This window comes from Thunnus albacares, chromosome 20 (assembly GCF_914725855.1).
Source record: "Thunnus albacares chromosome 20, fThuAlb1.1, whole genome shotgun sequence".
NCBI lineage: Eukaryota > Metazoa > Chordata > Actinopteri > Scombriformes > Scombridae > Thunnus > Thunnus albacares.
This window is the reverse complement of record NC_058125.1, coordinates 4,532,389-4,552,350: the sequence shown is the minus strand read 5'-3', so window position 1 is coordinate 4,552,350 and position 19,962 is coordinate 4,532,389. Positions and strand designations below refer to the sequence as shown.

Sequence of the window (19,962 nt, the reverse complement as noted above, 5' to 3'; positions counted from 1 at the left end):
ACAGAAGAAGGCTGGGCTGAAGTAGACTTGTGTATTCTTATGTGTATTTTTTGTACAAACCCAACTGGAGTTCCTCCACTGACTTACAAGGGTGTTATTACAGGAAATTTCCATTTTAGTAGTTGTGACAATTATTAATTTAATTGAAATTATGCCTTTTTTAAGTTATGGGGTTCATCTAAACCAATTATTTGGAAGTGAAAACAAAGATGAATTTTAAAGTCATTACACATTAACTGTTTGTTGTACACCACCATTAGATTTAGATGTTAGTTCCAGGATGAACTCATGTAAAATTCTGTCGTCATGCAGCTGTGGTCAGAGAAGGACCTCCATCATACTGGAGGCTGAGGACAGGAACAGACTGATAGGATAGTGGAAAGCACACAAGGAGCACACACTGGCATGTGTGCACATACTGAACACACTCCCACTCCATCACGCTCTTGTGCAAACGAAGATGAATCTTCCTTCTACCTCCACCAAGCGACTTTGGGTGCACTGACCCTCCATTAGCATGTAAACGGGAGTGAGTGGTGTCGGGTGGTGCTGATCCAGCGGAGCTGTTGACTCAGTCAGTAATGCGGAGGAGAGCGATGAGTGAACCCCTCACACACAGCCAGGTTGTAGACACAGAGGGTGGGGCTGGGGCAGGGGGCTAGGGGGACTCTAAGGAGGAGGGCCCCAGTGAGTATCATCTGTTTTCCCTTGTTGTGCCTGAGGTGTGTTGCTTCTATCGGGGAGGCCTGACTGCAGCTTTTTACAGACCAGTCTCAACATCTACGGCTGTCTTTAAACCAGCTGTAAAAGATTGGTGTAAAAACAACAAGTGCTTTTAACTACAGAGCGCAGGCTGTTTGTGCGTGTAATGGCCCAACATTATAAACTCTCTCCATGTGTGCTGTGCCATGTTTGAGCGTGAGAAGGAGTTTATCATTTATACATCAGCATTTTTGCAGCTTTATATATTTGTTTTGAATTTCTATGCAACAAATGTACTTTGTATTTCTTTTGATGTAACATATTAACTTTTACTGTGTTTTATATGGTATCAGGTTTTATTATATTGGTAAAGCCTGTGTCGATTTTGAGTGTGATAGCCTATAGCTATTTATATCTTTAAGATGTGGATAGCCAATATTATATTATTATAAAATAATACATATATTAAAAAAAAAAACAGGTTTATTTTATCCATGAAATATGAAATATGTACAGTATATAAAACTCTTTCTATAAATCCACGAAAGTAAGTACAAAATTAATAATGTGATAATTCTTACTCTGAAACTATTGTTATTGTTAGTACTTTTAAAAATAGCACTAATATTGAGAAACTGTTTTGATACATCTGATTACATTACTTCATGAATAAGTTAAGGTTCAGGGTCTTGGTGTAGTATTGAGAATTAATATATAATATATAATAAAGCCCATATGCAACATGTTCCGACCTCCAGTTAGTTTTAAATTAAAGCTGCACTAGTCAATATTTTTATATGAACAGTGGATCAAATGATGTCATGTATCATCTGAAAGGACTCTGCTTTTTCCCTCAGTTAAATGGAGATTTTTAGTGTCTTTCAGCTCATTGTTTTGGTTTTACAGCCTACGTTTAATGTTTGGTTCAGCCTAACTGCTCTCATCAAACTCATTTCCAGCCACAGGGAGCAGGAGCAAAAAAACGACCTGCCCAGTATCCAAACAGCAGACAGAAAAAGTTAGCAATTAGCATATGGAATTCCATAGAATGGAACATTTAGCAACTTAGGAGTGAGATATAATATTTCCCAGGACTTGGTGGAGATGAAACAGAGCTAAAAGGAGAGTGAATATTGGTCTTACATTTGTGAAGTGGCCAGAAACTCAGAGACTCTAAATGTTGCTCCATGTCTGTTGTGTGTGTAACCAGGCAGTAGTTTGCTAACAGGTTAGCCCTGATAGCAACCTCACAAGGCCATAATATTTTATATTACACAGTGGAGCATTTAGCTGCTGAAGGGACATATTTCTCTCTGGAGTTGGTGGAGACGAGAAACAGTGTAAAAAGAGTGAACATTGGACTCTAAATAAATGCTAACATCACTCCGGGTCTAGTGTATGTGTAAATAGGCTGCTGTAAATGCTGACATTTTAGCCATAATATCTTTATAAAGTGATAAAATGTCACTGTTGTGTTGCTTGTTATGTAAGCAGTTACTACCATGTTTTGAAAAATGCAGCTTTTAAAGATGATTTTCAGTTTATCCCCAAGACCATACATCTCTTAGCTTGCTAAATCTAAATCTGTAATGTCTCATCTAAATTGAAACCAAACACCACATCAACAAAAGCAAGACTGAAAGAAGCAGGGCTCCACTTTATAGGATATTTAGCAGTGACCAGAGCTAACATTGGATAACATACACAGGAAACAGAATCTCATAGATAATATTTAGACTGTGTGACAGCAGTTAACCTCTGTATTGCTCTGACTGGATACAAGCTGCTCTCCTGACCTCTGACCTCTAGAAAGATCACTTCCTATTGTGTGCTGTCAGTCATGCTGATCCCCTGGTGGTTAAATATCCTGTGCCAGGAGGTGGGACTGCTTTTGGGCCAAAATAGGTGAACAAAGCAGTCTTTTGCCTGTCTATCTCACTGTCTGCTTAAACTTTTAATATACTATTTTACAATTTTACATTAACATGAATCCAGAGGATCAGTCCACTCATCAGTAAATTTATTTCCTGTATCCTGACACACAACATCTTGGAAGATTCTAATAAATTTGAACACATTTGTACACTTTATGTCCATTTCCACTCTTGAACTGCCTTGTGTTTGGCAGGTGGAGAAGCAGAGAGCAGATCTATCCAGAGAACTGGATGATCTCACTGACCGACTGGAAGAAGAAGGAGGGGTCACTGCCTCGCAGGTAAACTACATGCATTCTAATGCAAACACAAACACACTTTACATCACTAAAAGAATGGGAAAAACACATATACAGTTTCCTCTCAAGAGTTAGATGAGAAGATTGATACCACTCCCATGTCTGCGCGTTAAGTACAGAGCTAGAGCTGTGAGACAATTAGCCTAGCTTAGCGTAAAGACTGGAAGCAGGGGGAAACAGCTAGCCTCATTCAGTCCCAAGTTCAAAAATATGTCTATCAACCTCTAAAGCTTACTAATGAACACATTGTATCTCATTTGTTTAATTTGTAAACAAACAGAGATGTAAAATGATAATTGTTGGTTTTAGGGTTGGTTGCGTGCTAGAACAGTGAGGTTGCCTGGCAATGAGCGCTATAGCCAGAGATGGATAAACTGTTTGTTTTTGTTTTTGTTTTTTGGCAAGAAAATAGTACTGTAAGTTTAGTCTGATTCTGCAATTAAAACTCTTGTCGGGTATAATTTTTTTCCAAAGCAGCAGAGAGTTGTACAAATGTTAGATATTTTGCTTTTACATCATGTTGCCTTAAATAAAGGCCTTTAAACACTGCCTTAATGTGATGAACAGATAGAGGTGAACAAGAAGCGAGAGGCCGAGCTCCAGCGTCTGAGGCGAGACCTGGAGGAGACCTCTGTCCAGTCTGAAGCGCTAGCTGTGATGCTGAGGAAACGGCACAGCGATGCCATGGTGGAACTGAGCGACCAGTGTGAGGCACTGCAGCGGGCCAGGGCCAAACTGGAGAAGGAGAAGCAGAAGCTGAGGATGGAGGTGGACGAGCTGGCCGCTTCACTGGACAGTCTGCAGAAAGCCAAGGTCGGGAAGTTAGGTCACATGGACAAGAGTTAGATTTCTAACAAGCCAGTAATGTCAGGCTTATGTTACTTGTGACTGTAACATAACGTGTGCTGATCTATTTGTGTTGTGCTGCAGACATCTTCAGACAGCCAGATAAAGAAGCTGGAGGAGCAGCTGTCTGAGGCCAACAGGAGAGGAGACGACCTGCAGAGGACACTCACCGAGCTCAGCGTGGCCAAGAACAGACTCACAGGTACACTAATGTTAGACCCATTAAAGATAGATTCTTACCAGTGTTCCTAAGACAATTATATTCAATCTTAATATTATATTTGTTCTAGCCATTAAACAGATTCACTGACAGTTTTTCTGGGGTATGAGTGAGTATATACGGTAACTTCAGAGAGCAAAACACAGTCAGAGATAAAGAATAGTTTGACATTTTGGGAAATATGGTTATTCACTGTCTTGCTGAGAGTTAGATGAGAAGATTGATACCACTCTCATGGTTGTGCGATAACTGTGGAGCAGGAGCCAGGATTCGATTAGCCTAGCTTAGCATAAAGACTGAAAGCAGGGGGAAACAGCTAGCTTGGCTCTTGCCAAAACTCAAAAATATGCCTCTCAAAGGTCACTGTTTCATATGATATATCTTGTTTTTTCATCTGTGTTAAAATCGAAATTTAAAAACCACCCGAGTGGTTTTACAGGGAGTTACTAGCTGGAACTTTCCGGATGCAGTGACCTCCTGGAGTCTTGATTCGTTTTGTGTACAGATCAAACACACAAGATAAAACCTGTTCATTGGTGAGCTTAACATGTGTTAATAGGTATATTTTTGAGCTTTGGGCAGAGCCAGGTTACCTGTTTCCCAATGTTTTCAATCTTTATGCTAAGCTAAGCTAATCACCTGTTGGCTCTAGCTTCATATTTAAAGGACAGACATGAGAGAGATATTGTCCTGTGATCTAACCCTCTGCAAAAAAGTAAATAAACAATATTCCCAAAACTATTAATTTAAAAGTGTGCTGTCAAAAATGACTGACTTTTAGTCCCTAACATGGTTAAAGCTCCAAAACTGGTGCTGAACTCATGAGAGCCTTTTTATTAGACCCTCCCTGGATAATAAAGGCCCATGTCTTTCTAACACCACACTCCCAGTGTGTAATGCAAGAAGATAATGTTCTCAAATGTCCTTGCTATTTTATACTCTGTATCTACTGTTGTAACCAAACAGTTTCAAGAGGAACAAAAAAATCACAATTTGCTTTTTTCTTTTATTTAGTGCTTCAAATTATGCTACAATGTCTCGTTAATCAGTGTTCTGTGTGTTCTGTCAGCTGATAACGCAGACGTGAGTCGACAGATGGAGGAGGCGGAAGGCAGAGCCAGCCAGCTGAGCCGCTCCAAGACCGTGCTCCAGTCGCAACTGGAGGAGCTCAAGAAACAGTTGGACGAGGAGGTCAAGGTCGGTGTTTTGAACTCACTATGGAATCATGAAATAGAAAATATTCAGCGTGAAAATAAAATGACAAAAAGGCTTTAATGTGGCCGTTTTTCCACTAAACGTAACATGTTCACACTGTTTCTCTGTGGTGTGGTTGGCAGTGTAAGCAGACGGTCAGCGGCAGTCTGAACTCAGTGCGGCAGGAGTGCGAGGTGCTGAAGGAGCAGCTGGAGGAGGAGCAGGAGAGCAAGCAGGAGCTGCAGCGCCTTGTCTCCAAACTCAACAGTGAGGTGACACACTGGAGGACCAAACATGAGGCCGACGCCATCCAGCACGCCGACGAGCTGGAGGACACCAAGTACGTCAAGTTGATACTGGTCTCATTTGAGATGACCTTGAAAAAATCAGAAATGTATATCAGTGGTGCAAATAATGTGTGTGCTGCAGGAAGAAGCTGGCATCACGGCTACAGGAGGCAGAGGAGGCTGTGGAAGCTACCCAGGCCAAATGTTCCTCCCTGGAGAAAACCAAACAGAGGCTGCAGGGAGAAGTGGAGGAGCTCTGCATGGACCTGGAGAAGGTAGAACATCAAGCGCATTATATGAGTGTTACCACTCTAAAAACTTCCCTTGATTATTGTGTTTGAGCATCGTGTTCCTTCTCTCAGGCCAGCAGCTGTGGGCAGGCTCTGGATAAGAAGCAGCGGGTGCTAGAGAAGCAGCTCGGAGACTGGAAGCAGAAGTGTGAGGAGTTGGTGGCCGAGGTGGAGGGCTGCCAGAAGGAGAGCAGGCAACACGCCAGCGAGCTCTTCAAACTGAAGACGACACATGAGGAGTCTCTGGAGCAGCTGGAGGCTTTACGCAGGGAAAACAAGGCCTACCAGGGTACAAGAATATGAATTTTAGCCTCACAAATAGCAGATGATTGTAACCACGGATCAATTAATGTGTGTATGTCTTACAGAGGAGATAGCTGACCTCACAGACCAGCTGTCAGATGGAGGTAAGAGTGTCCACGAGCTCCAGAAAGCAAAAAAGAAGATCGAGATGGAAAAAGAGGAGTTACAGGCCTCACTGGAAGAGTCTGAGGCAGCTTTAGAGGTACGCAACTTCAGTAAATCAGTCAAGTCAAGTCAAATTTTTTCATATAGCACAATATCACAAATCACAAAACTGTGAAATTCAAAGGAGAAAAAGTTCCCCCAAAAAAACTTTAATAGGGGAAAAAATGGAAAAAACTTCAGGAGGAGCAACAGAAGAGGGATCCCTCTCCAAGAACGTACAGACATGCAATAGATTAAAACTAAATTACAGAAATACAGCATGGACAAACAGGATGACAAAATTATATATAAACTAGTAACATATATGAAGAATGTGATCAGGAGGACACCAAAAACAGAATAGGGATAGCCATGCGACCTCCATCGCCATGGAGACCTGGGAAGAGAACAGACTACACAAACACACATGAGACACTCAACTCAAAAATAAGTCCTTTACAGACATTTCAACAAAAGAAAAAAACATTCTCACATAAAGCACATTAAACACAAGAAGACATATGTCATTAAGAAAAAATAGTTAAAAGTGTAAAACTATTCAAATTAAGAGCTAAATTTATGTTGCTAAAAGATTTTTTTTGAACTTAATATACATGTGATAAGTGGTTCTGATGTTGGTCTTTTTGTATATGATGTATTGATGGTTGTTTATTTATTCTGATTTGTCTGACTCATTTCTCTGTAAAAACTCATCAACCAGCCCTCCATCTTTCCCATGATGCACCCAAATCATTGTTCTTTCTGAAACCTTCATTCGTCAAAGATCTCTTTCTAAAAATATTTGGGAATAGATAAATATTTCCATTGCCTTCGCAGACAGTATAATTTAGTTCTGGATCAGTGATTAATATAATCATGATGAATTATTTCCCTGTTCTCCCAGGCTGAGGAGACCAAGGTGCTGAGGCTGCAGCTGGAGTTGTCTCAGGCTAGAGGAGACCTGGAACGCAGACTTCAGGAGAAGGAGGAAGAGATCGAAGCTGCGAGGTACCTCATCTCTCTCAGTGACACTTTCCTCATCCACAGCACTAACTCTCTTCCTGTCCTCTGTTTCCCTTTATTCCTTCAACAAAGTACTTTAGAGGTAAGACTTTTCCTTCCTTCAAACCCTGCTTTGCAACAACACATCTGCACGGCCTCTGTCCTGCTCCTCTGTCAGAAAAAGCCACCAGAGGGCGCTGGAGTCCCTGCAGGCCAGTCTGGATGTGGAGGTGAAAGGCAGAGCAGAGGGGCTGAAGCTGAAGAAGAAACTGGAGGCCGACATCAATGAACTGGAGCTGCAGGTGGACCTGTTCACCAAGAACAACGCAGAGCTCAGCAAGAACAGCAAGAAGGCTCAGCAGCAGATCAAGGTTTGATTGATAACGTAAGGTTTTTTTCTTTACAGCAAGTCTGCTTCACAGAGACAATCACACAATCTGTCCCCTTCTGTCCCAGGAGCTACAGGTTCAGCTGGAGGAGGAGGTGCGCAGCCATGAGGAGCGCAGGGAGGAGCAGGCAGCCCTGGAACGACGCTGCACCCTATTGGTCAGTGAGGGTGAGGAGACGCGGTCAGCCCTGGAGAGCGCAGAGAGGGCCCGTAAGGTCCTGGAGACAGAGCTGCAGGACGCCAACGAGAAATACAGTGACCTCAACAACCAGGTGATATATGGTCTCTTTGCTGTGGTGTCCTGCAGACACTGAAAGCCTGATCTGATCCGTACTCATGTCTTCTTCATACCTGTGTGTTCAGTTCCAGTCGGCTCTGAGTGGGAGGAGGAAGCTGGAGGTGGATCTCCAGGCTCTGCAGCAGGAGCACGAGGAGCTGCAGGGGGAGTTCAGAGGATTCACAGACAAGGCCAAGAAGGCCGGCTGTGAGGTAAAACACACCAGACGCCTGATATGAATAACTGTAACTTGCAGTAGAGTTTCATTCAGTTTTGTGAAATAATGTTTTGATTGGATGGTGTGATTGTGTCAGTTGGCGCGAGTGGGGGAGGAGCTGCGTCTAGAGCAGGAGCACACGCTTCACCTGGAGAGAGTGAAGAAAGGTCTGGAGGCCCAGATCAAAGACATGAGCAGCAGGCTGGACGAGGCCGAGCAGATGGCTCTGAAAGGAGGCAAGAAGATCATCCAGAAGTTGGAGGCAAAGGTACAGAGTCAAAAAACATGTTGTCAGCACGTTGATTCAAAGCAATAAATGTCAACATCTACTAGCCGATTGCCAAGAAATCTGATATTAATATTTATCATCCCCACAGGATGATGTCTAATAATGTTGGTTACCTCTCTGACCTTTTGTTTGGGCCAAAACTTCTACTTCTGCACAAAAAAAAAAAAAAAAAATCTAGAAAAACAAAATTTCTTCCGAAGTTTTTTCCTCACTGAATTATATGCCAAGTTATTTCTTTGCCAGAGTCAGTTGCCTGGCAACCAGCTGAGACTCCAGGAAGTTACTGGTCCCAGCCAAGAAATATCAAAACTTAAATCCAGACTGTGTTTTAGTATTTTACTTAACTAGTGGACTAACTGTATATTTTACATTTTAAGCCAAATTACTGTTAAGGCTCAAAGAATAGCAAAGTCTGCATGTCCACACTCTGATGTGTGTGTGTGTGTGTGTCTGTGTGCAGGTGAAGGAGCTGGAGCTGGAGCTGGACTCGGAGCAGAAGCGGCACGCTGAGACGGTGAAGACGCTCAGGAAGAATGAGCGCCGGCTGAAGGAGCTGCTGTTCCAGTCCGAGGAGGACCAGAAGAACCAGCAGAGGATGCAGGAGCTGGTGGAGAGGCTGCAGAACAAGATGAAGGCCTACAAGAGACAAGTGGAAGAGGCTGTACGTCACCTCGTCCTCTGACTCAAAACACACCTACACTGACCCACAGTGCATTTGACCTACAGTACATATCACTTGATGTTTTAATCACATGCAATTTGTTTATATTGCAGGAGGAACAAGCTAACATGAACTTGGCAAAGTACAGGAAGACAGTCCATGAGCTGGATGACGCTGAGGAGCGAGCTGACATCGCTGAGTCAGCACTCACCAAGATCAGGACCAAGAACAGAGGCAGCTTTGGTAAAGGATACTCCTCTGTAAGTAACCTGGGCCTGCTGAGAGGCAAACTGCTTACCTATCAAATAGCTGTATATGGAATAGGATGTCATCTACTACAGCCTAGTGGGATTCTGATGTGACACATATGGTCTTTAGTATGTTTTGTTCACTATCATCACAGTTGCTGCTGACCTTCAGGAAGTCTGCAGTTAAAACAAAATTTAATGGCAACTACTGGAGTTAAATTTTGTACAGATATTCATGGTTCACACACATCGAATCTTACTGACCCTCTGACTTTACCTCCATGAGTGCACATTTTTGTTTTTAAGTAAGATATCTCAACAACTATTGGATGGATTGCTGTGAAGTTTGGTGTACACATTCATGTCACCCTCAGGATGATTGGTGCAATCTTTTCCTCTAGCGCCATCAGCCTGTCAAACCTTTAGTTTGTCCGATACTTTAGTTTATAACCAGATACCTGCAAAACTAATGACATTCCCATCAACCTCAGCTGTAGGTTGTGTTTAATGCTAATTGACAAATGTTAGCATGCTAAAATGCTAAACCAAGATGGTGAACATGGTAAACATTATACCTGCTAAATATCAGCATGTTAGCATTGTCATTGTGAGCATGTTAGCATGCTGACATTAGCGTGGCGGTCCTGTTTAAATGAACAAACTTCTGTACTGTTATAGTCTATTTACTTTAGCTGCATCCCTGATGTTGCAGTGTATTCACCTTCATAGTTATTCTGAAGTTTAATTTTTGTCAAAAGATTGAAACAAAAAGAGTGTGAAGACGTATAAGTAGAATCAAATTGCAGTAACTCCTTGCACAGCACCTCTGAGCCATGTGCAGAAAAAAAGAGTATAAGTGGTATGCAGTGATATCCTAATCATTTATTTAAGTAAAAGTAGCAATATCACTATAAAAATACTCCATCAAAAGTTAAAGTCCTGCATTCAAAATCATACCTTAAGTAAAAGTACAGATGTATTAACAACAAAATGCATTTAAAAGTATCTAAAGAAATGTATTCATTATACAAAAATGTGTAAAATCAGAAATTGCAAATTAATCAGTTACAGCTGTCAGATAAATATAGTGCAGTAAATAGTAGAAAAGTACCTAAAACTGTATTGAAGTGCAGAACCAGTACTCCTGGTAGTATGTGATTGTGTATTGTAAAGTATATGCTTAGTACTGTACCTTTTGAAGTGGTTATATTTTACTGTTTTATAATGTTAGGTGATACATAAATTAATTATTCTGGATCTGATTACTTCCAGCGCCAATTGCTTTGAATCGCATTTTTTAACAGTTCTTTCAATTCTACTGTAAAATCACCTGAAATTAATCTGCAGAGTGTAGTTTGGGTGACAAAAGAAAAAAAACAGAACCTAACAAAATCCCAGAGGTAGATTTTGTGTTTTTTCTGAATGATGACTTTGAGGTGTATCTGTGGTCCACCAGGGTTACAGCACGCCGTACCCTGGCCTGGTCAGGTCCCCCAGCTCTGTGGGATCAGAGGGCAGAGGAGAGAAGATCCTCAACGACGACAACGAGTCAGTCAGCTCCCTCATCCCGGCCTATCTCAACTCCCTCAAGAAGCTCATGATCGATTAGAAAGACAAACGATGACATCAACTCCTCCTTACAGGTGTGACATCATTCCAGCTCTGATGTTATTTGAAGAAATCAAACATGATACAGTATGAAGTTTGAAACATCAGAGGCTGAAACTGTATTTTCACCACACATTCAGGTTATAAACAAACCCGACAGTGTTTGTGTAGACTGTACGCTCCCGTTGAATTGATCTGAAATATATTCACACCTTCCTGTTTGTGTAATGACTGCAGTCTGTCAGATCACACCTCTAATAACACACTCCAGCTTTATTCCAACACATTTTTATATCCACTTCATAGTGTCATATTTGTATGTAAAAACAGATTGAGTATGGATAGATGTTTCTAAATTCCCACTCAAGTGAAAGGTGGCACTTTATAAATCAATTATAAGTCATTTTTAAGCCTTTTTGTAAGTCTTTACATACTTTTGAGGCTGCCAATCTAAAGTATAAAATACTCACCATTTCCAAATGCACAGTGTACCGTCATACAGTCAAAACAATATTATCTCTACTCATATTGTGAAATAATGAAGCAAAACAAATAAATTAAATACACTAAATATACTATTTATTGAATAATGTCTTACTTTAATTACATGAATAACATTCAAAACCTGAAACTTCAGTAACGTTAAATCAGATAAGACCTCATCTATACACTAGTTCCCTAACTGTTAAAAGGTATACAGGTATATTCTCCTCCAAGTAAGCACCCTGTAACTTCAAATAACTACTAACTTTTATAAAGTGCTACTAACATTAGGTCAAACTGGCAAATATCAGGGTTTTTTAGGCAACAAGGCTAAGCTGGCAGATTAGCCAAGTCTTGATTACCTTTGTTGATTCCCAACTTGCTGAATATCAAAATACCAAACATGGCTTTTTACACATTAAGCTATAATCAACTATTCTACTACTGAATACTATATTTATCCAATTCCTTCTCATTCGCAAGCAAAACGAATAAAAACCTTTTTAGATGAATACAGTTGACTACAACAGCAGCCATTTTGGGTCAGGTTGAAACTGGTGAATCTTGCAGCAGGTGTTGTCAGATTTGTCTGATAAATTGTAAAGTAGCCCATTAGTAGTTGCATGTCAGTCATATTTGTGAATGGCTATTTCATCTATTGGTATAAACTGGAATAATTGGAGCTGCAGTTTTATAAATGACTTACAACAGTGTAAGTCAACAGATTAATTATAAAAAATTTACAAATGTGTAAATGATTAGAGCATAACTAATGGCTTATAAATGACGTATAATAAGAATCATTATTTTTTGTGTTACTAAGATGCAACAAGGTGCCATCATGTGTGGGTTATTTAGGTCAAATATGAAATGCAATTTCAATGTATTCTACCTAAACTATTTCAGGTTTATCTCTGTCTGAACTTTTAACCGCATCTTTATTATCGCTGCCTTCAACTGTAACAAGGCTTGACCAAACCATTTTATTGTTGAATGTGAAAATGTGTTTTTTAGGAAATAAAAGACATTTATTGTATTTTCCTCTGAGTTGCTCATTTTGTCGTCTCATCAAACTTCCCACTTATGCTGCCATATCATACAAGAGAGCAAAAACAAACCAGAAATGAGCCTGTAGTGACATAAGATACATATTTTCATTTTATTAATGACAATGCCAACCTTTAGCTGTTAATGTACAAAAACGTCTCAGTCCTCTTCTCTTGGTGGTCAAGTTATACTAATACTGGACAAGACATGGTTGTAAAAGAGCATTTTGTACATTTAGCTTGAATCCAACTGAAGCAACTATTTCCAAAACTGTAGAATATTTGAGAGAGCTGTCATTTCTACTGCATATAAAACACTTTGTGTGTTTCATATATTATCCGTACCAAATTTCTTATGTCTTAGTGAAAGATTCTACTATTTACTGTATTTTACATCCTTCGCACTACTGTCTTCTTTCATAGCAAATCACACATCTCATGTATTTACACCAGACCCCCCGAACACAATCAAAACACTTCACTTCCATTAGTAATAAAATGTGTAACAAGTAAGTTCTCTTTAGAATGCTTTCCATATCAACAGCAACTTACAGTATATTTATTAAAAATCATTTGGGTATAAAGTGCAATTGGCTGATTATTTTATTCTTATTGGGAATTAAGTAACAACAAAGGAGGAATTAAAACTGTGTTGTTGAGCTTAAGATTTCAGATTTTTTTTTCCAGAAAAGCGTAACCAGATTTGTGATCTTAGTCCTCAGCAACTGACCCTTTGCTAAACCCCAATCCCTGAACAACAATTGTAAATCGCTGTCAATCATAGCTTAGCAACTGTAGCTATCAATCATAGTTTAGCAACTGTAACTAGGCAGGCCTGTCAAGCTTTGGATTTCCTAACAAACTAAAATGGTGTTCATTGGGCTCTAATAAGAGCAATGCTGCCAGGTATTTAAAGAGTTTGGAGGGTAGTTTCTTTTTTTATTACCTTCTGAAAAACAAAAGTGTAAGGACTGAATTGAACAATGTGTGTTTATCTGCTCTAACATCAGCTACAAACATTAGCATGCCTGGCTAATTAGCTTACTACCCACAATGGTAACCTTGCAAGGGGAATGTCATTAGCTATTTATATTATGATGTGTTTTTTGTGAAGCTATGATGCTAGCTTATTACAGTTTAGATTAATGATAGCTCTCTTAATTTTGTTTGGGGAAGTTTAGACTCCAGCCAAACTTGAGTTACACAGTGTTACATTTACGTTGGTTATTCCTCATCTTCAAATCCTTTTCTCTTGAGAAAGTGAAGCATACTGCTAAAAAACACAAACATTAAAGCATTAATATACAAACGTTGTCCCTTAATAGCCCAAGTATGTTTTTCTAAGCATTAAAAAAGGGTTATGTTTGAATGAGTCACATTATAATTACATTTTTAATTTTAATACTTTATAATGCAAGGACTAACTAGGTGGACTCATAGACTGTATCTTGTAGCTTTAGCCTAGCCTTTTAGCATTACACAATGTATGTAGCCGTCAAGTAAATGTAAAACCATTATCATTGTAAACTGCATATGTGCCCTGCTAATATGTAGGTTTTACACAGGTAACAACGGTAACTAAGAGGGGTGGGGCTTTGCAAAGGGTCAATATAGATATTAGTATTACAATACTTTAGCCTTATTCTGGTACTCAGTAATATAACACTCTTAGGACAGAATGCATTTTGCTTAGCAGCATCCGTTAAATCATTTTTGCCAACAACTTGCAGTCACATGTGTATCAACACACGTGACTCAGAGAATTACCTCACACAGCAAAAAGCACATACAAACAGCAGCATTACACTGCTGCACAACATAAAGCTATTCAACATTTACAGATGTTAAATGTTCACTGTAGGTGCTTCTTCATCACTTCCCTCACCTGAGTATCCTTTTTCAACATAATTCACACTCCCATTTTCATGTGCTGTTGAGCTGGGCACCAGCTTGCATAACAGAACACCAAGACCCGCCACTATCTTCATTCATCTGTTGGGGTCATCACAAAACTCCCCAAACACTGACATCATCATCCTCACCAGGTTGCCGTTGGGATGTTAAGAGGCAGTGAGCACTGACTGATCACCCCTCAGTCTGTTAGGAGTCACACATGGATCAGCGGGCGAGTGATGATCCCAACACAGATTCAATCTCCCACTCAGTCCTCAGGCATGTCGCCTCTAGGTCAGTGTCTGTCTGTGAGCTCGGGGGTTAAAGTGTGCATAAGCAGAGCCGGTGGACAGCACTGAGGTTAAATCTCTATGTCCACTGGCCTGATGTCTCCAGTCTTATTCTCCCGCACCCACAGCTCTCTGTCTTTGGCCGGGTCCACACACTGCAGGAGCTGGTCCACTGGCTCCATCGTCTGGACAAAGAAAGAAACAGCAGTCAGCTGCAGCATCAAAATAGCAATTCAAATGTCTTTTCCTCACCTGTGTTTAGATGATGCCTCAGGTTTTCTTCTCAGATGGCTTGTAAAATGTCTTTTTAGCTCCCTCTAATGATGTGCCAGTCATGAACCAATCATTCAAAACGAACAACTTTTTACTGACTCAGGAGTGACAAGTCCTTGTCTCCACCAACTTGTTCACTGACTTGCCCCTAGCTAGTGCCAACTACGCAAATGAGGTGAGACAATTTGTCACTATTGTGCAACTCTTACATTAACTGTGTTTGTGGAGATGTATCAAGTTAATTATTGTATTAACCTAGCCCTATGAGAAAAACAACCACTTTGGTGCTTGTTTCCAGTCAGTACTCACTCTCCCAGCCCTGAGCTGAAGGTCTGACTCCGGCTGCATGAATCACTCACTCACCCAGTAACTGTCGATGAATTTTTATTTGTCCCTTTGTAGTAGTTTACTACTCAATTCTGGTTGATCAATTATGAAATTCAACAGTCTGTAATTTCTGATTTAGCAGACTGTGTTGTTATGGATGCTGTTCTGATCATACATGGGGCTGACTGCTATTCATTTTCAAATGGATAAAATCATTTTACAATTATTTCAGTTATTTTTATTACCAATATTTTGTATAAAATAATTTATTTATATCATAAACAGCCATGTATTAGTATTAAGTATTCACAATATACTTCATGTTCATCTCGCAAAGGTAATTATTTAGTCATTAAATAAAAAAATGCTTGCAACTGCTGCCTTTTTTGAAGATGAACTACAAGATAACTCTAGTGAGTGCGCGCTGTAGACTCTCCAGATGCTGCGCTGCCCTCCCAGTTGAATTCCGCCTTTTTTGTTCCATCAACATCACATTATTCACTGTAGCAAATCGGTGGCCCACCATGTAAATCTAATAGTACAACGAGATTTTTTTTGTATTCCCTCGCCATATATTTTGCATTACCTCGCAATATGTTTTGTGTTCTCTCACAATAAATTTTGTGTTACCTCGCACTACTTTTCTTCTTCCATTCCTTCTGAGCCATATGTCTATCTCTGCTCAGCTGCTCCCAGTGCAACACCTTAGTATGGATCAGCTTATTGAATTTTACTTTGAACAGGGCATTAAGTATGCTGATATAGTACTACTGCTCAAGAGGCATGGTTATGTAATTAGTGAAAGTAAACTTAAATGAATTCTTAGATAAAGAGGTCTCTCCAGCAGAAAGCAGCACAGTCATTTGCAGGATGCTGTTGGTTTCATTCATGAAAAGTTACTGTATTCAGGACAACTGCACGGATACAGATGGATGTCTTCTAAATGTAGAGAATACAGTAAGAAAAGAGGATGTCCACTTGATTATGAAAGAGCTGGATTCCAGAGGGGTTTCACTGAGGAAAAGGAGACGTCTCCAGAGGCAGAATAACTTCTCAAAGGGACCAAATTTCATCTGGCATATACACTCTGATGATAAGAGGCCTCTGGAGACGTCTCCTTTTCCTCAGTGAAACCCCTCTGGGATCCAGCTCTTTCATAATCAAGTGGAAATCCTCTCTTCTTACATGTACTTTTAATCCTACTTGCAAACTTAAAGTCCTCCTCCAGTCAAAAATATGTTTTGCTTATTGTTACTTCACTTGGATGTTGGACTGTCGCTGTGCAGAGTGATGTATGTGCAGAGTTTGTTTTCACATTCATCTGCTGAAGGAAGAAAGTTTTACTGCAGTCATTTTAAATCTGAGTGTTTACCTACAAGGATAATTTGTGACATTATAACTAGTTAAAACCCAGTCGTGGTCCAGTATACAAATTACAAAAGTGTGATATGGAAACTTGAAGCATCCAGAAATGAACAATATTTGCATATTTATAGATTTTGGATTTATTTTCTAAAAACAATAAAAATGTAATCGTTATTATTGTAACTTAATAAGCACTAAACCGTCTGATTTATCAAAATACATTTTTGAGTGGAGAGGGACTTTAAGAGGTCTCTTTGGGTGAAAGGTGAGCACATACCTTTTAAGACACATTTTGTATGACTGCACAATATCTTATAGGTCATGATGAACTATATGTTACCTTAGTTTATTCTTGCTGAAGCTACTTGTTAATTTCATATGTTAACTGCTATTTTAAAAGAGCAACTCAGCACTCTGACTTAACTTCAATTTGCTCCCCACACATAATCAAAAGTCAGACAAATCAGATTTTTCAGAGATCTTTTGGCCAACATGCAGGGAAATTGCTTGATTTTCTCTGGGAAAAAAGCAAGAACCTCTGTTGCAATGAACACTATAGCCTGGTACCAGGATACATTGATGAGTATAATAAAGTGATTGTAAATATAATTTTCTATCTCAAAAACATAGATAAAGGTGGCCACAGACTACGTACTACACGCCATCTTGATTGACAGTAGGGGTCTGGAATTTTTTTTTTTTTAAAAACAATAAAAATGTAATTGTTATTATTGTAACTTAATAAGCACTAAACCCTGATGATGAACTAATGTTTTTATTATTGGCCTGTAAATTTAGTAAGTCAAAATGTCTGTTGTGGGTTTATTTTAGAAAGTATATTAGGTCACCAATTATACATACAGTACTGTACATGGTATTTTAATTGTGTAGAGACTCACATCAGTGATCATGATCATTTCCTCTGGACAACAAGTAAAGTAGAACATGCAGCATGTTATTATTCTAATACACTATACTTACACTTTGGTTGAACATGTCTGTCTCGTGTCGAAGGGTGGTGTACTGACACAGGTGCTGTCTGATCATCTCCACCCGCTCCACCTCCAGCCGCTCCAGCTCCTGAACACAAAACCAGTCTGTGAGTCATCGCTACACTTCCATCTGTCTGCACTCAGCAGAAACAGGGATCTACAGTGGTAACAGGGGACTTCATTCTCTGTTTAGCAAACTGTAAATTCTTAAGTAGACATATTTACATATTTCATAATAGGCGCGCAGAAGCTATCTGTATCCCTTTGATACATTTCAGGGCTCCACTCACCAAACAGTCCCTCAAACTACCACGGCAACACAACTTTCCTCCACACATTTCACACTCACACTCATTAAACACACGGTTTCTTACCAGGCTCGTGGTGACCATCTCCTCAAACCATTTGGACTGGGACTGGTTGTAAAGATCGACACAGCGCATCAGTTCATCTCCTGTTACAGTGAATAAAAAGAAGTTGATCAGGGGCTTCTTACTGCACATACTTAAGAATATTTCCACATTTCCACTGGAAAATATGTACTGGAAAATTTGTCCATGACACTTGGCAAAGTGTCCATTTCTCTGGATATATTGTACATTCAAATGTTTAATGCACAATATGGCCACTAGGTGGTGCTACTGCCCAAATATTGACTCGCAACTAAAGTGTTACTACAGCACACATCTACAGCATTTGTTCTATCTCACCCACCTGATACGATTATCCCAAACAGTGCAGACAATCTGGACTGATAATAGATTTCATTATGATACCATAAGCAAGGATAAAAAAGAAAGGTCTAATCTGTCCTTTCATTAATGTTACTGTCTGTATCCTGCTGGCAACACAAACAAACACTAAGCATGAGGAAGATTAGATCAGAGAGGAAATCACACATCATTCTGTTCTTCAGCAGATGACTCTTAATCTTCTGCAGCGGATGGCTGCTGAGATATCTGATACTTTATATCCACATTAATACTGTCTTATTCTTTGAAATGTGTGAATGCTAAATAGCTCGCAGCAAGTGCAGGACAGTGTTTCTCAGAGTGGATCTCGGTCCTTGAGGGAGTATGTTTCACTCACTGTCCGCATCCACCCACAGTATAGACAGTTATATAATTACCTGAAAAAGTCACGTCTAGTGATACAAGATGGAATTCTGGGGATGGACACTTTATTCACTTTACACACTTTTATTTAGTTAAATGGGCAAGGCCATACTGTAGTTTGCTGCCTGGTTCCATAACTTTGAGTCATCGCCCATTTGTTGAGCAACTCAAATATGTCTGGTGTTGTACCAATAGATGACTATTACCTTGGTTAGAGAAACAATCGACTATTCAGAGCTTTGTAGATAGGATTATGAATCCCTCCTCCCCCAAAACAGAAATCAGCTAGCATAAACATAATGTCAGGCTGAATGATGGTCAGGCTACATAGTTTGCTATTTTTACAATAATAAACCTACATTATCCAACACCTTAACCCCTACATTTTCACTTTTTTGCAGCTTAAAGGACCAGTGTGTAGAGTTTAGTGGCATCTAGCTGAATTCGGCAGAAATTGAATATAATATTCATACGTATGTTTTAATTACTGTATAATCCCATGAAAATAAGAATCGTGTTTTCATTACGTTAGAATGAGCCCTTTATATCTACATAGGGAGCGGGTCCTCTTCCACAGAGCCCGCCATGTTGCACCGCCATGTTTCTACAGTAGCCCAGAACGGACAAACCAAACACTGGCTGTAGAGAGGGCCTTTTGTGTTTTTCATGAGTTTTGTGGCCACTGTAGGTTCTCCTACATGCTTGGAAGGGCAAATGTTACACACTGGTACTTTAAACCTGCAATAACTGATTGTTTTGCCTCTTGGGGGTAGTGTAACAGGCCACAAAAACAATATTGACATATTATCACGAAGTAAAGTTAATATGACTATAACATGTTAGCAAAACGGTTGCCTATATACACCTTCAGCAGACACAGAGCAACATTAGCCTGAAAAAAGCTAAGTCTGTAAAACAGATGGGAACTCTCTGGGGGTTCATAGTCATTTGACCTATTGTTACTATAAAGATATTGAAAAATATTGATTGGACCAGCTTTAAAGAATAACTTAACACTGCCTTTAAATCTGGCCTCCAGTGATTTAACTTCTCACCTTGCTGTAGTGATGTACAGATGGACCCAGTGACATCACTTCAGGGTGTGGTTACAGGTGCAACAGAGCACATTTCAGACCACACCCAACCAATGCAAAACAGGCTTGAAATTTTCAAACAGTGAGGATAGCAAAACACTGCTTTTAAGCCTACTTTTAAGTTTTTCTTTAAATAACTTTAAGTTAAGTCAAATCATCTTATTCCACTCTGTCT

The 19,962-nt window shown here is 39.8% G+C and overlaps 2 protein-coding genes and 1 long non-coding RNA gene across 7 annotated transcripts in view; 1 reads left to right on the top strand and 2 right to left on the bottom strand.

Moving 5' to 3' along the window:
* LOC122970787 (putative uncharacterized protein MYH16) overlaps window positions 1-12,428 on the top strand; it is a 59,697-nt gene extending 47,269 nt beyond the window's left edge. For all 4 annotated transcript variants that reach the window (XM_044337038.1, XM_044337035.1, XM_044337034.1 and 1 more), the window contains exons 8-23: window positions 2,831-2,917; window positions 3,503-3,748; window positions 3,866-3,983; window positions 5,071-5,198; window positions 5,339-5,535; window positions 5,625-5,757; window positions 5,845-6,061; window positions 6,141-6,277; window positions 7,124-7,227; window positions 7,400-7,592; window positions 7,678-7,881; window positions 7,973-8,098; window positions 8,201-8,371; window positions 8,853-9,053; window positions 9,167-9,313; window positions 10,758-12,428. In XM_044337038.1, the coding sequence (XP_044192973.1) occupies window positions 2,831-2,917; window positions 3,503-3,748; window positions 3,866-3,983; window positions 5,071-5,198; window positions 5,339-5,535; window positions 5,625-5,757; window positions 5,845-6,061; window positions 6,141-6,277; window positions 7,124-7,227; window positions 7,400-7,592; window positions 7,678-7,881; window positions 7,973-8,098; window positions 8,201-8,371; window positions 8,853-9,053; window positions 9,167-9,313; window positions 10,758-10,910 (2,562 nt within the window). In that variant the 3' untranslated portion in view covers window positions 10,911-12,428. The remainder of the gene's footprint in view (window positions 1-2,830; window positions 2,918-3,502; window positions 3,749-3,865; window positions 3,984-5,070; window positions 5,199-5,338; window positions 5,536-5,624; window positions 5,758-5,844; window positions 6,062-6,140; window positions 6,278-7,123; window positions 7,228-7,399; window positions 7,593-7,677; window positions 7,882-7,972; window positions 8,099-8,200; window positions 8,372-8,852; window positions 9,054-9,166; window positions 9,314-10,757) is intronic.
* Window positions 12,429-12,527: 99 nt separating this feature from the next.
* LOC122970788 (growth arrest-specific protein 7-like) overlaps window positions 12,528-19,962 on the bottom strand; it is a 67,953-nt gene continuing 60,518 nt past the window's right edge. For both annotated transcript variants that reach the window (XM_044337039.1, XM_044337040.1), the window contains exons 12-14: window positions 17,953-18,032; window positions 17,568-17,666; window positions 12,528-14,806 (exon numbers count right to left, since the gene is read on the bottom strand). In XM_044337039.1, the coding sequence (XP_044192974.1) occupies window positions 14,693-14,806; window positions 17,568-17,666; window positions 17,953-18,032 (293 nt within the window). In that variant the 3' untranslated portion in view covers window positions 12,528-14,692. The remainder of the gene's footprint in view (window positions 14,807-17,567; window positions 17,667-17,952; window positions 18,033-19,962) is intronic.
* On the bottom strand, window positions 14,932-17,557 carry LOC122970789. Its single transcript, XR_006399325.1, has 2 exons — window positions 17,123-17,557; window positions 14,932-17,009 (listed from the first exon to the last, which is right to left on the bottom strand). It is a non-coding gene; the product is annotated as an uncharacterized LOC122970789 (long non-coding RNA).